At 44.5% G+C, this 14,290-nt stretch overlaps 2 protein-coding genes and 1 non-coding gene across 4 annotated transcripts in view; 1 reads left to right on the top strand and 2 right to left on the bottom strand.

Moving 5' to 3' along the window:
* Nucleotides 1–660: 660 nt before the first annotated feature.
* LOC128115092 (U6 spliceosomal RNA) lies at nt 661–764 on the bottom strand. Its single transcript, XR_008219988.1, has one exon. It is a non-coding gene; the product is annotated as a U6 spliceosomal RNA (small nuclear RNA).
* Nucleotides 765–5,306: 4,542 nt separating this feature from the next.
* On the bottom strand, nt 5,307–8,641 carry LOC128114747 (oogenesin-1-like). Its single transcript, XM_052744959.1, has 2 exons — nt 8,538–8,641; nt 5,307–8,401 (listed from the first exon to the last, which is right to left on the bottom strand). Exon 2 carries the CDS (start codon nt 7,965–7,967, stop codon nt 6,537–6,539), a length of 1,431 nt encoding a protein of 476 aa, XP_052600919.1. The 5' UTR covers nt 7,968–8,401; nt 8,538–8,641; the 3' UTR covers nt 5,307–6,536.
* A 125-nt stretch (nt 8,642–8,766) lies between these two features.
* Lims1 (LIM zinc finger domain containing 1) overlaps nt 8,767–14,290 on the top strand; it is a 110,448-nt gene continuing 104,924 nt past the window's right edge. The window contains exon 1 of one of the 2 annotated variants that reach the window (XM_052744963.1): nt 8,767–8,921. In XM_052744963.1, the coding sequence (XP_052600923.1) occupies nt 8,890–8,921 (32 nt within the window). In that variant the 5' untranslated portion in view covers nt 8,767–8,889. The remainder of the gene's footprint in view (nt 8,922–14,290) is intronic. The other variant, XM_052744964.1, reaches the window with a different exon arrangement.

Below are 14,290 nucleotides of genomic sequence, written 5' to 3'. Positions count from 1 at the left end.
TCTGTCCTTGGGTAAGGGGCTTGCAGATACGAGGCATTTTTTGTTTCATGGATCTTCAAGGCATAGTTATTAAAACCCAAAATGTAACTTTGTCTCTCACACTGGTTTGGCTCCCAGCACCCACACTAGGGCTCACAACTGGAAATAGCTCCAATTCCAAAGGATTCCATGCCCTTTTGGTCTCAGACCCCCATGTGATTTACCTCTATGCATGCAGGCAAACACTTATACACACAAAATAAAAAGATCTGCTTCAAAAGAAAAAAAGAAGGGACTGGAGAGAGAGATGACTTAGCACTTTTTCTTTTTTTTTTTTTCAAATAATTTATTTTTATTTTACTTGCATTGGTGTTTTGCCTACATGTATGTCTGTGTGAGGGTGTCAGATCTTGTGAGCTGTCATGTGGATGCTGGGAATTGAACCCAGGTCCTCTGGAAGAGCAGTCAGTGCTCTTAACCACTGAGCTATCCAGCCCAACTTAACACTTTTTTAAGTACATTTATTTATATATAGGAGCCCACAGCATGGGGTAGAGGCCTCAGGACAACTTGTGGGAAGAGATTCTCTCCTTCTCCCATGTGGGTCCCAGGTCAGCAGGCTTAGCAGTAATTAACATGCCAGTGTTGTAGTGACTTTTGTTTAGGTTTGTGTTATTGTTTTTTAATATGGACCAAGTAATAAACTTGTGTGTAATCCTTGTGCAGGGCCATCCCAATCTTCACTATATTGTTCCAATTTTAGTATATATGTTACTGAATACCACGGTTCATTTTGTTTTTTAACGACAGTAATTCTAACTGGGGAAAAATGGAATCTCAAAGTAGTTTTACTTTGCATTTCCTAGTGGGTAAGGATGTTGAGTAGTCTGTAAAATATTGGCCATAAATAGTTTTTTTATTTTATTATTATTTTTTTCACACCTTTATTTTATTTTATTTTTCAGAGCTGAGGACCAAACCCAGGGCCTTGTGCTTGCTGGGCAAGTGCTTTACCACTGAGCTAAATCCCCAACCCCGGCCATAAATATCTTTAAGCCACATTAAATGACAGTTGAGATCTTCCTGTGATTGCTTTCTGCACAGACAAAAGTGATGCAAAATGTCTCTTGTCCAGAAGATTGCCAATGTTGCTGCTTGTGTTCACTGAATCTTTTTTGACACCTAGAAGAAGACACGTGCTTGTTGGGGTTTTTTGTTGGTTTTTGGTTTTGCTTTATAAAGCATATTCTTCTTAGTAATGCTATACTCACTACTTCTTGTCCTTTGTTGTTTTTTTGCCTGTCAGGGTTAGAACCCAGGATTCAGTGCGTGCTAAGCAAGCACTGCCCCACTGAACTGCACCCCAGCTCCTTGCTGCTTCTCTACATGATAACATGCCGGATACAGATGATGCTCTCCTTTTTTGCTCTTTTTCTTAGCCAAGTAGTTATGACAAGGTCACATTCCCTTGAGAAGCCTCTTCGTCTCCACTTGGTGTTTTTCCAGCTCTCCCAAGGAAGTGAATCTATTAACAAACCCTGGCTATCCTGATTTAAAAATATTACATTATTCAGCAATGCTTTTTTTTTTTGGGGGGGGGAGGGGTTCCGAGACAGGGTTTCTCTGTGTAACAGTCCTGACTGTCCTGAAACTCAACTCGCTTTGTAGACCAGGCTGGCCTCGAACTCACTGATATCTGCCTGCCTCTGCCCCACGAATGCTGGGATCAAAGGCATGCACCACCACCACCTGGCTCAGCAATGCCTTTTTATAGCTGCTTGTCTCACTGAAAACTTTACCCCTTGCAGAGCTATGTGATGGAGTCAGTCAGAACAAAGATGTATAACTGAAGGATTACATTTCAATGAAAAGGATTTCTCTCTCTCTCTCTCTCTTTACTTATTTTTATTTTGAGTATTTGCCTGCGTTTATATGTGCCTAATATGCATACAGTGCCCTGGAGGCCAAAAGAGGGTGTCAGACCCGATGACCCGATGAAATTCAATTACAGGTGATTGTGAGTGGCCACGGGGTTGCTGAGAACTGAACCCAGGTCCTCTGTAAGAGCAACCAGTTCTCATCCCCTCTGAGCCATCTCATGAGTGTGTGTATGCATGCCTCATTTCTGTGGAAGTCAGAGAAGTTTTACAATTTGGTTCTCTCCATCAGCCATGCGGGTACCAGATCAAACTCGGGCTGCATCAGGCAGGCATCTTTACTGCTGAACCATCTCACCAGCCCTGGAAAAGATTTTTATTATTGATTTGAAAGAAAGAGCTTATAAACCTGGAAAACAGTGACTGAATTAGTCTCGTGCCCACATTGGTGTTGTGTTCATCCCAACAGCAAGAATACAACCACTACCACAATTTGAGCCAAATTTGAAGCACGCTTGGATTTTTTTTTTATTTTTTTTTTTTATTGGAGTGCACCCAAGAGTTGGCCAGCGACTGCCTCCTAAGTTGGGTTAAAGGGAGCAGCCTCAAATCCATTTCTTGGGCCCCTTTTAAGGAGTAAAATCACTAATAGTTTTGAAGAAAAGACACAATGTAGCAATAAGGAAATATAGAAAAAAAAATCTCAAAAAACATGTGGTCACCATATTATTAGGGAAGGGTCAGGGAAGGTAAGGGTATTCTCAAAAACAAGTCAAGGCCATGGGTTGGAGAAGGTCAGGTTTCAGGAGACAGAGCAACTCAGCTCTTACAGTAAACATAAACTTATTTTTAACAGTAAGTTTAATAACAGCATAACATCTCCTGCCTTCAAAATGGAGTCAGGCAGGTTCCTGACTGCCACTGGCCACCCTCCTCTGTCAGGAGAGGTGACTGAAGTCAGTGGAACACGGGGGCTCAGGAAACGAGCTCATCAACCACCAAGACGGTTGGCTGATCAAGATGACCCCGAGTGACCCTTCAGAGCTAGGTGAAATACAGTGAAGAAGCCTGTGAGAAATACGGGGAATTCATTGAGGGGTGACCATGGCACCCATCCACCCTCCCAATAAGACAGTGTGAAGTAACCTGCCCCGGCATGCTTGCCTTGAGTTAGTAGCTGATAGAAGACTTGAAATAACATTTAGCAATACAGACGGAAAAGAAACTTCTCCAACTTCCTAATAGGTGCAGACAAACACAATGTACATCTTTTTAAAAATAAAATCCTAGACTAGGTATTTAGACTAAAGGCTAAGCTGTGCTGTTCAGGATTCATGAGATCATCGATGGTAAAAAGCGCTAATGCTGGGTCATGGAATGACTCACAGGCTGCAGTCCGACTAATCCAACAATGGCTAGCTGTGAATTCTTGAAAAGCCCATCTAGTAGTTGTTGCTCAGTCTGGGTGTCAGACACGAGGCTGGATGTCTCAGCTGGTCCTCTATATATGCTGGAATCTCAAAGAAGTAGGCTCCAATGCCAGTGAAGGAAAAGGACGTGCTGACAAGGAGAGGGCAAGCAGAGCGAAGAATAAACCCTTCCTTCTTCTGTTGTTTTTATATAGGCTTCCAGCAGAAGGTATGGCCCAGATTAAAGGTATGCCCCCCAGCCTCAAGGTCTGGATCCTAAGTGTGCCCTCCATTTCTGGATTGTAGTTCATTCCAGATATAGTTGACAACCAAGAATAGCCATCACTGGCCGGGTGGTGGTGGCGCAAGCCTTTAATCATAGCACTCGGGAGGCCGAGCCAGGCAGATCTCTGTGAGTTCGAGTCCAGCCTGGTCTACAGAGCGAGATCCAGGACAGGCACCAAAACTACACAGATAAACCCTGTCTCAAAAACAAACAAACAAACAAAAAAGACCCCAAAAAAACAAAAAAAAAAAAAAAAAAAAAAAAAAAAGAATAGCCATCACCAGAGTGTATATGAAGCTGGGTGTAGTGACACATCACCCTCTAATCCCAGCACTTGGCAAGTGGGTCAAGGCCAGCCTGTTCTGTGTAGCAAGTTCCAGGCCAGCCATTGGTGAAATCCTACCTAAAAAAAATAGTGGTGATAGGAAATCCATATTTCAGGATAATAATGGAAGTCTCACATAATATTGTAACTCGCTGTCTTAGGTACTGTTCTGCAGCTGTGAAGAGACACCACGACCAAGGCAACTCATATAAAAGTATTTAACTGGGGTCTTGAGTACTTCAGAGGGTCAGCCTGTTATAATGGTGAGGAGCAGAGTGCTGGAGCAGTAGCTGAAAGATTTATATCATGATCAGCAGGAAGCAGGCAGAAAGAATGAGACTGGGCCTGCCCCGGGTTTTTGAAAGCTCAAAGCCCACCTTCAGTTACACATCTTCTCCAATAAGACCACACCTACTCCAACAAGGTCCCACCCCATATTCACCCTCAAGTTCATCAACTGAGTTCACTGCTGGGCTATTTCTTCAGCCCCACAAAGAAATATTGTAAATGATGTATTCAAAACAAATACTTAAAAATGAAGTCAGACTGGGTTTTGTAGACTTCACTGATCTCATATGTGATAATGTGGGAGTGAGTAATGGGATTCTTCGTGCACAACTCAGTGGAGTGGAATTTTAGGAATGCTAACCTGTCCTTTTCCCAGAAACATCTCGCACAAATATTCTCCTAGTCCAAGCTTTTTCTTAAGGACATGATAAGAACGGGGCTATGGGTGTAGCTCAGTGGTACAGTCCTTCCATACATGAAGCCCTGGTTCCTTTCTCAGGCTTGTGAAGGCCATTTGGTGTTCAGAGAATGTGATAGCTAATATTGGTTGTCAATTTGATTTCATTTGGAATCATCTAAAATACAACCCACTGGGCATTCCTATAAAGGACTTTTTTTTTTTAATCAGATTATTTGAAGCCTAAAATGTGGGCAGCACCCTTCTGGTGGCACCCAGATACAAGGATGTGGGAGGAAACTTTGCTTTTTGCCTGTTTGCCCTCACTGTTAATGACAAGCTCATCTGTCCTGTTGCTGATATCTAACTTCTTTGGGCTTCCAATGTAGACTGAAAACAAGCAGCTCTCCAGGAATGCTCCAGGCCTTCAGCACCATATTTTGACTGCTGAAACATCTCACCTTGTGGACTGAGCAACTACTGGATTCTTGGCTTCTTCCGTGTGAGTTTGAACACAGGACATTCAGAGTCCAAGGTTACACTCTGAATTAATGCACAATACTGCCCAGTACATAGTATTTCTTTCTATAACAAAATCAGATGAAAATATAATAAAACCCAGTGCTGAAGATATAGAAGTTACCTAATTCGTTTATTATCTGGAAGCAGGAAATAGTTTCCCCTGCCCTCTTACTATATACTTATCTGGTAAAGATGGAAAGAGATCGAAAATAAGAAAAAAAAACCTTTTTTAAGTATTTATTTCGAATACATGCTTTACAATAATTCTTTGTGGGGCTGGAGAAATAGCTCATCAGGGAAGCATGCTTGCTGCTCTTGCAGAGAACCCCAGTTTAACTCCCAGCACCCACGTGGCAGCTCAGAACCATCTGTAACCCCAGTACCAGGGGATCCAGCATCCTCCTCTAGTCTCTGAGGGTACATGGGTACAGGCACTCATACACATAAATTTTTTTTAATTTGCATGTACTTTGTGTGCATATACACATATTGGAGGATTTATTGAGGCAACTCCACATAGTTAAAAGGGAGGTTTATTTTGGGGTAACTTATAACAAGTAAAGGAATAGGTTATAGGATCCGGGAGAGGTGAAGTGCAGTCCAGTGGTGTTCTCTGGAGAACTCTGCTTGGTCTACATCCAGCATCCAGGATCACCAGGAACCAAGAGAGCTAGCATATCTGGATCTCAGGTCTTAAGGGCTCCCTCTCAGCCCCGTCTCAGGGGCAGGTCATAGGTAGGCGTGACAATTACTGGAAGCCTCACTGGGGGTAGTACTTCCAGGTCAAAGCTGGAACAGCTACCCACTACATACACACATATATGAAAGATTTCCAGATATCAACTTTTGTTTTTAAAGGTTGATTGTTGACAGTCAGAACAAAGATAAAAGAAACAGTCATGGAGACATCCTCTTTTATCCTGAGAAACTGTTGAGTTGAAGAGTAAGAAATTCAATCCCATGTTCTAGAACAACAATATTTTTCCAAGTTTTCTTTGTGGCAGACATTGGTCAACCACAGAAGTAGAATCACTTGGAGAGCACATTCCACAGATGGCATAACTATGATGAAACTAAAAACCACTAATCAAGAGGCAGCTAGATTTTACCCAACTATCCCAAAATGGCAGCAAGATTTCTCTTTTCTTTTGGAAGCAAAATTTTTAAATTCTATTTCGTTACATTTATTTATATTGTTGTGTGTATGTGTTTGGAAGTCAAAGGAAAATTGAGAGATGGTTCTCTCGTTCCACCACAAGGGTCCCAGGGATTGAACTCCTGTTGAGCCATGTTGCAGGCCAGGACCACAAAGTTAAACTTCTTTTTTTTTTTTTTTTTTTTTTTAACCCCCCAAAACTCAGCACATTTATTATATGCAATCGAGGATGCACAGTGTACATACACTCCCAATACTAGGCTTCCATATTTAGTACCAGAAGCAACCTTATCCTACTTACGGACAAAGGCAAAGTCTGGCCTCCAGGTCAAAGAAACAGGAGTGAAAACAGTCCAAGCAGGTTCTTGTAGAAAAGGAGACTTTCTTGGGCTGCCTTTTGGCCCTGAGTATATCCAGCAGCTCGGGACAAAGCAGCTTGAATTTGTTTCTAAGTATTCTCAATTCCTCATAGCACTCCAGAGGGGCGGGGTACAGCTCCTGGGTCAGCTTGGTCAGCTTGGCTGTGTGACGTAGAAGGTTCTTCAGGACAAGCAGAGAGATATTATTATGATAGAAATTGACCTTGGTAAGCTGGAAGCATTGGCTCAGGGCAGGCAAGATAGCAATGAAATGAGAGTCCCTCATCTCGCACTCCTCCAATTCCAGGGTTTGCAGGGTACTTGAGATTCTTGCAAGGAGAACCCCAAGAAGCTTAGGGCATGAATCAGACAGCACTACACCACTCAGGTTCAGATGCTTGAGCTCACGGATGTTCAGGCACTGGCTCAGGTAATCCAAGTCTGACTGGGAGAGCCGGCAGTCAGTGATTGACAGGGTCTTCAAGGGGGTCTTCAGGCATCTGAGCCACTCTTCAAGGCAGCCTGTTAAAAAGTAGATATTGTATACATAGAGATTCTGGAGACACGGGAGCTTGGAGATCTGAGAAAGCAACATGCTTATCCATCCCTGCTCTGCAGAAGCAGCAAATCTGAAGGGCTTCGGAATCCCCTCTAGCACAAGTGTGTGAAGATTTCTCATCTGCTCCAGGTAAGGAAAAAGCTGTGCCATGAATTCAAGTGACCATTGACTCAGCTGCAGCTCCAGGATACAGTCCAGATCTATATTTTTGAAGATCTGTAACGCAGCGAAGACAGGTGAATCCCAAATCTTCAGCTTTCTACAGCATAGATGAATGGAACCTTTGCGCTGCTGGGCCCACTGTAACAGGTACGTTTCACATTTATTGAACCTGGCCTTTATGAGCTCAAGATCAGTTACCACCTTAAAACGTTTCTTCACCCCAGAATTAGGGCAGATCTCCTCCACTGGTTGCTTCTGCCTCTTGGCTTGTGGTGAGCCGTCACCTTCCTGGGTTTCAGCCCTAATGCTCCAGAAGTCCTGGTGCACATTCGTCAAATCAAGCACTCTGAGTTTCGACCTCCTTGGATGAACCTTCTCTGTAATCAGCACATCTAGTCCAGCAAGCAGAGCTTTCAAAATCTCCAGGTGGGGGTCCTTTATCAGGGTTCCCGCAGGAAGGCATGGGAATGGCCAGGCAGACACCATGGCCCTCAGGATGTTTATGCGTCTGTCAGTGAAGGCCTCCTCAAACATCGCCGGGAGCAGCCCCATGGGCAGCTCCTCCAGAGTAGAAATGATCAAGTTCTCCTCCCTCAGCAGCCTCTGTCTTGCCAGCTGCATGAGTGTGGGTGGGGCCTGGTCTCCCATTCTGACCGGTTTTCAGGGATAATAATGCCTACTCAGACACGTTCCCAGTCTTCACACCCGAAGTTAAACGTACAACAAAAATACCCTAAACATTCCAAGCTTCTGTAGGCTGGAAGGGGCCAATCCAGATGAGACCTCCACCCCTGGAAGACTGATGTGCATGACACTCTCCCTGGCACAATCTCCTCAGGACCGTCGCAGGGCGGGTAGAACCACGTACAGACCCTTAAGCCCTGAAGAAAGAATCAGTCGGCCCATCTGCCAAGTTGAGTCAGAGCCTCCAGCCCACGATACTGCGGCCTGTCCTTTGACCAGTCACACCTTACCACGTGTTCCTCGCGGGTCAGGCGCAGTGGATCTCCAGGAGTGTCAGGGACATCCTCAGAACACCCATAAAGCCTCTCGGCCTGCTTGGGGCCAGGGAGCAGCAGCGCCTGCGGCCAAACGAGAAGAAAGCAGGCTTAGGGCCTGGACGAGGAAGGGATGGGCCTGGTGGGGGGAGGGGGAGGAGGAGCTATGACGACTCAGGGGCGGGGCCAAGACCCGTCGCCCAAGCCACAGGGTCCCTACCTCGCTCCTCCGGCTTCGCCGCGTTCCTTCCCCGGCTGCTTCAGTCTAACGCTCCACCCCAGCCTTCCGCCCGACCGGTGATGCTCTCAGCGCCGCCCCCGCCGAACTTCACCCCGCCCCCAGCCCGGCTTCGGCTCGCCGTAGCCTTAGCCCCGCCCCTCTTACGGCCTAGGCCCACGCTCTCCGGGGCGTGGTCAGCGTCGCCATTTGCCGGTCGCTACCAGCGGGCCCCGCCCCCTTCCTGCCCGGGGCCGGCCCTCCCAGTCGGCAGCTCGCCCGGGCAGCGAGGGAAGAGGGTGCGGCCGCGGCGGCGGGGACTGAGGCACCGAGGGACCCGGCGTGGACCGCGGAGATGCTGGGCGTGGCGGCCGGAATGACCAACAGGTACGGGCGCACTCGCGCTCTGGGACCGCCGCTGCCCGAGCCTCTCCGGGGCCCGGGCCTGACAGGCGGGCAAGCTTTGCCGCCGCCGCGCGGCCTGCGGCTGGCGAGAGGCCCGGACACGCGCCGCCCAAGCCCGAGGCGGGAGAGGCCTTCGTGGTCCCGCTGAGCTGTCCTGTGCAGCCTCCGGGTGGGAGGGCGGATCCTGTCCCAGTGCTTGGCTCCAGGTAGTTCACTTTCTCCCGATAAGGAAGAACGGAGCAGGGGTCTCAGGACCACACAGACGAACATGTTTGTTGTATTAAAAGTGGAAACGGACGTGTTAAATATTTATTCATTGAATAACCCATGGTATCGTAACATGCATAACGCTTTTTAATGAAAATAGTGTACCCTAAGCAGAAAAGTTAAGACGAACAGCCTGTTACATATTTTACAACTCCTTTCCATGTCTGGCTTAATAAAAAAGGCAGCTAGCTGCGTTCTGGTTTTTTGCATTGTTTGTTGTGATGTGTTTTGAATGAACTAAAGGAAATTTAGTCTTAAATGGATGGATGGGCAGTTTGAAGAGACGTATTCTTACAGCTTTTCCAAATAATTGTGGGTGTTCTTTGTGACTCCACCAGAAGTTCAGAAGATTGTTTCTTAAAGGCTAATTTTGATGTGAAATCTGAGCTCACAGTTACATGAAATTCCTCAGACTGCCTTGTATTTGAATGGAACTGTTACTCACTTTAACGGGTTTGTATTGGCTTACCGCATTCAGGAATGTCCCAGATGCTAACACATCTTATTAACGTCTCGACCACCGGTTTCATTAAATTCTTAAAGTGTCGGGGAAACTGTCAAACTCAAGATGTGGTAATTTTCCAACATTGCAATTTTCAGTGGAAATCATGACTTTTCTCATTATCAACAAAATATTGTCAGTTGTCCCCAAAATTCAGTTTCAATGAAATGTCTGCCAAATGTAAGTCTAAATCACCATAGTTGTCTTGTCTGTTATTCTTGCAGTAAAAATGGTATTTCAAAAAAATGCTTCTAATTCAGCTCAGTGCTTAACATAGCATGTGCTTTTCCTTGAGATAGTCACATTACTTTGGTATGTAGCAGAAGCACTTTAGGCACCAAGGAAGATGATCAAGAGTTAATAATTTGTACAGTCATTGTACTCATCATGGACAGTTATTGCATTTGCCATGGACATTTTTCACTGAAAAAGATGTGTGGAATATTAAGTTAATAGGGAATTGAAAATATTTGTGAGCTGTAGAGAAGAATGGGTATGCAGAATAGAATATAATGGTGTCTGTATAGGACAAATGTATCTCTGGTCCAGTGTCCTCCCCCAATACCATCCCCTTCTCACCCCAAATCTCACTCTGTAGAATCCCACTCTTAGGCTGGCCTTGAATTTGCCCATGATCCTCCTGCCTAGCTTCTGGAGTGCTGGGGTTACAAATTTGGCCACCGTGTGTACCCCCCTCCCCCTGTTTTTTTGCATTAAGTACATCCATATTGACACACTGCCATCACCATGGAATATCTACAAAACTGAAGCTCTTTCACACATTGAACAGTTCCCCATTCCTTGTTATCCCCAGCTCCTGGCAACCACCGTTCTGCCTCTCTTTGAATTTAACCTTTGAGTACCTCGGATAAGTGGAATTACACAGTCCTCACTGCATGTACCATAGTTGGTTTGCTGAGCAATTAGTCTGGATGTCCACCAATTTGTTGCACTCTTCATCTGGAAGATCACAGCGGACAGAAACAGTATTGGGTAATTCCCAGCCATCACAGTATTGCAACGGTTCAAATAGACTTTTCCCAGGTGTCAGTGGGGATATGATTCACAGACACCGGAATCTTTGGCCTCTCTTGTCTTTTTTTTTTTTTTTTTTTTTTGAGACAGGGTTTCTCTGTAGCTTTGGAGCCTGTCCTGGACTAGCTCTGTAGACCAGGCTGGCCTTGAACTCACAGAGAGCCACCTGCCTCTGCCTCCCGAGTGCTGGGATTACAGGCGTGCGCCACCGCCACCACCACCGCCTGGCGGGTGCTTGCGTTTCTAAGACATTAAAACTAAAGATACTGTGGATGCTCGTGTACAGGTTTTAGTATGAACATATGTTTTCCCTCTCTGTGAAATAAATGTCGAAGGGTATGCACTTGCTAGATTGTATAGTAATTGTATGTTTAGCTTTTTAAGAAGCAGACAAATTTTTCTCCCCCAGAGTGGCTGTACTGTTTCATCAAGGACACTTAAAGGGGAAATTGACATTCTTATCCTGTATGGAAAGAATTTGGCAAAATTATAACTGCCTTCAAAGTTTTTTTTCTTTTTGTTATTTTTAATGATATGGATGTGTGTGAGTTTGTGTGTGGGTGTGTGCATGTGAGTGCAAGAACCTACAGAAGCCAGAGGATCCCTCTAGGGCTGGAGTAAGAGGTGATTGTGAGATGCCTGATATAGGTGCTAGGAATCGAACTTGGGTCTTCTGGAAGAGCGGTGTGTGTTCTCAACCACTGAGCCATCTAGCTCTCCAACTCCCAAAGTAGTTCTTGAATGAGTGTTGTAGTATGGACTTTTTATTCTTGGGGAGTTTTATTAGGACTTAAGAACAGACTTGAAGAACCACCATTGGTCCTCAGGCTCCTGTAGGGCAGTGCCATTATGAAGAGGGAAACTGCTGTGACACCTAGTGTCTTTCTGGATTTGCCGTGTTTTATTCCTGCTAGGGAAACAGGTTGTGTGAGGTGTTTTGCTTGTGTGGTTGGTTTTTTTTTTGGGTTTTTTAAAGACAGGGTCTCATGAACTTACTGTGTAGCTAAGGATGACTTTGAGTTTCTCATCTTCCTTTTGAATGCTGGAATTGAAGGCATGTATCACCTATGTACCACGGGTTTTTGCAGTGCTGGGGCTCAAACCCGGGGCTTTATGTATGCAAGTCAAGCACTCTACCATCTGAGCTAATATTCAAGGGCTGAAACAAACACCTTAGTTCTTTAATTGTTCCTTGCTCTACAGTCTTAGAGAAAATGATCCATCAGGATTTTGCCCTTACTTGTTTGATTATTTATTTATTATAGGATTGTGCTATATTGATTTTAGCATTTGTGCTCTTTTCCTTTGTGTGAGCCTCCTGGCTCATCTCCTTGGTAATTTTTAATATTGCTAAGTGTGGGTACTGGAAGTGAGCTTTCTCTCCTTCCTTGGGAGGGCTCAGAGCCTATCCTTCAGGTGGAGAAACTCAGCAACCTCAGAAATCCATCATGGGAGAGCAGAGTTTAATTCTGCAATTATATTTCAATAATGTCTATTTGTTCAGATAATCATTTAAATATGCCTCAGTACAGACCATATTCTTTGTGGGGGGCGCCCCTACCTTTTTTCCCCCAGGGTGCTCTTGAGGAGCAGGGGATAAGAGATTTAGATAGAGGAGAAAGAGAGACAGATGGAAATAGGATAGCCTTGGGAGGGCCTGGATCCAAATCCACCGGCCCCCTTCTGTCTCTTCTAAAGGGCTTTTTAAAGGAATGCTAAGGGGTGGAGCAAAAGACCTCCCCCCAGCACAGCCAAGTGCAGACCCTTCCAAACACTAGCAGAGTGGGGGGAGTGGGGGGGCAGGGGGGGAGATGGAAAGTCATTCACACCCAGGCGCTGCATCCACGTGGAAAGTTAATTATAATAGAGAGATGAAGAGAAAGACAGGAAAGAGGGAGACAAGGAAAAAAGAGAAGGGAGAAAGTGGAGGTGTGCACACCTCGTGGGAATGGAGAGAGAGAGGAAGGGGAGGAGTTTTTCCTTAAAATGAGGCTTTTATGTCAGGACACAGAGTGGCCTCAGGGGGCGGGTCAGAATATTGACACTTTTCATTCTACCTTTACTCTAAGCAGTCCTATGCCCGCCTTGTCTCTCCTGTTCCACATTTCTCTTTACTCTTCCTTTTACTTTGTTTCCACCAACTCAACACTAACCACTAGTCTAACTCTCCTGTTTTCCTCCACTCACATCGGTGGTAACTAATAGATTATTGTACACAGTGCTAGTGTTTCTTTACTTCCTAAAATGATTGTGCTTAAGGGGTGATTTTTTTAAATTGAATTGTTACTTTATTTTCATAATGGAACTGTCCTTTGGTAATGATGGAGTTTGCTAACAATTTTCTATTCTTGGAGAATATTGGGAATTGAGCCTATTTCTCCAATACCAGTGTAACAGGGGAAAACTATTATCTGAACCCTACTATAACCTAGTCCTTCTTAAATATTGTGAATACCTTTATTGGGGGGAAAAAGGTTATCTTAAGGGGAAAAAAGAGAAAAATTAACCAGCCTAACCCCATATATAGAAATCTCACTTAAAAAAAAAACAAAAACAAAAAAACTCAAGAAACATAAAAGCCACTAAGCAGGGTTGTGGTGGTACACACCTTTAATCCCAGCACGTGAGAGGCAGAGGCAGGTGGATCTCTAAGTTCGAGGCCAGCCTGTTCTACAGAGTGAGTTCCAAGACAGCCAGGGCTACACAGTGAACCCTGTCTCCAAAAAAAAAAAAAAGAAGAAGAAGAAGAGGAGGAGGAAGAAGACGACGACGACACTAATAAACCCCTGGATTAATTCCAAGAAGACAGCTTTTTAAAAAAAGGAAGCCAATACAGGAAACGAAACCGGATCTCAGTAAAGAGAAACAAGAAGCAGGGAGAGGAGGGTGGTAAAGAAAAGCCAAACAAAAGTACTGGAATAGTATTCACTAGGTTGAATATAAGCTTTGTGGAAGCTTCAGGAATGAAGTGGATCAGAGGGATGACAGAATATACTGCCTTGAGGATAAGGTAGAATTGGAATATTCAGTCTTAGGCATAGAGGAAGGAGAATTTCATGCTTCAGATAAAGGGAAACGTTCGCAGTAAAATCATAGGCAGTTCCACAGATTTCTCAACAGGAACTATGGAAGGACTTGGAATAATACATTTCAAGGTCTGAAAGACAGCAGCTGCCAATCCAGCCTTCTGTGGTGCATAAAACTGTCAGTATGGAAGGAGAAAGAGAAACTTCTCAATAAAAGCACTTTAAAGGAATTAGTCTCTCTAGAAGATACTTGTAGGAATCTTTCAGATTGAAGAGAAAGATAAACACTAAAAAGAATAAACTAATTAAACAAATAGGACAGCAAATATTGTCAACAAAATAACAAGAATGAATACTCATTTTTCAATAATAATTCTGAATATCAGTGGTCTCAATTACCCAATCCAAACACACAGACTACCATATTGAACTTTTAGCACAGTTATCTATTTGTTTGTCAGGGAAGTCTATATTCTAAAATGATACAGGCCGTGTCATAGCCCCTGGTTATTCCCTAGAAT

Source organism: Peromyscus californicus, unplaced genomic scaffold (genome assembly GCF_007827085.1).
Source record: "Peromyscus californicus insignis strain IS unplaced genomic scaffold, ASM782708v3 Scaffold_19__1_contigs__length_69161282, whole genome shotgun sequence".
Taxonomy (NCBI): Eukaryota; Metazoa; Chordata; class Mammalia; order Rodentia; family Cricetidae; genus Peromyscus; species Peromyscus californicus.
Note: the sequence above shows the minus strand (reverse complement) of the source record. Positions and strands in the feature narration are given on the sequence as shown.

What these genes read in the sequence shown, in the direction of transcription:
- LOC128114747 (XM_052744959.1), bottom strand. Translation starts at nt 7,967, where the DNA reads ATGGGAGACCAGGCCCCACCCACACTCATGCAGCTGGCAAGACAGAGG.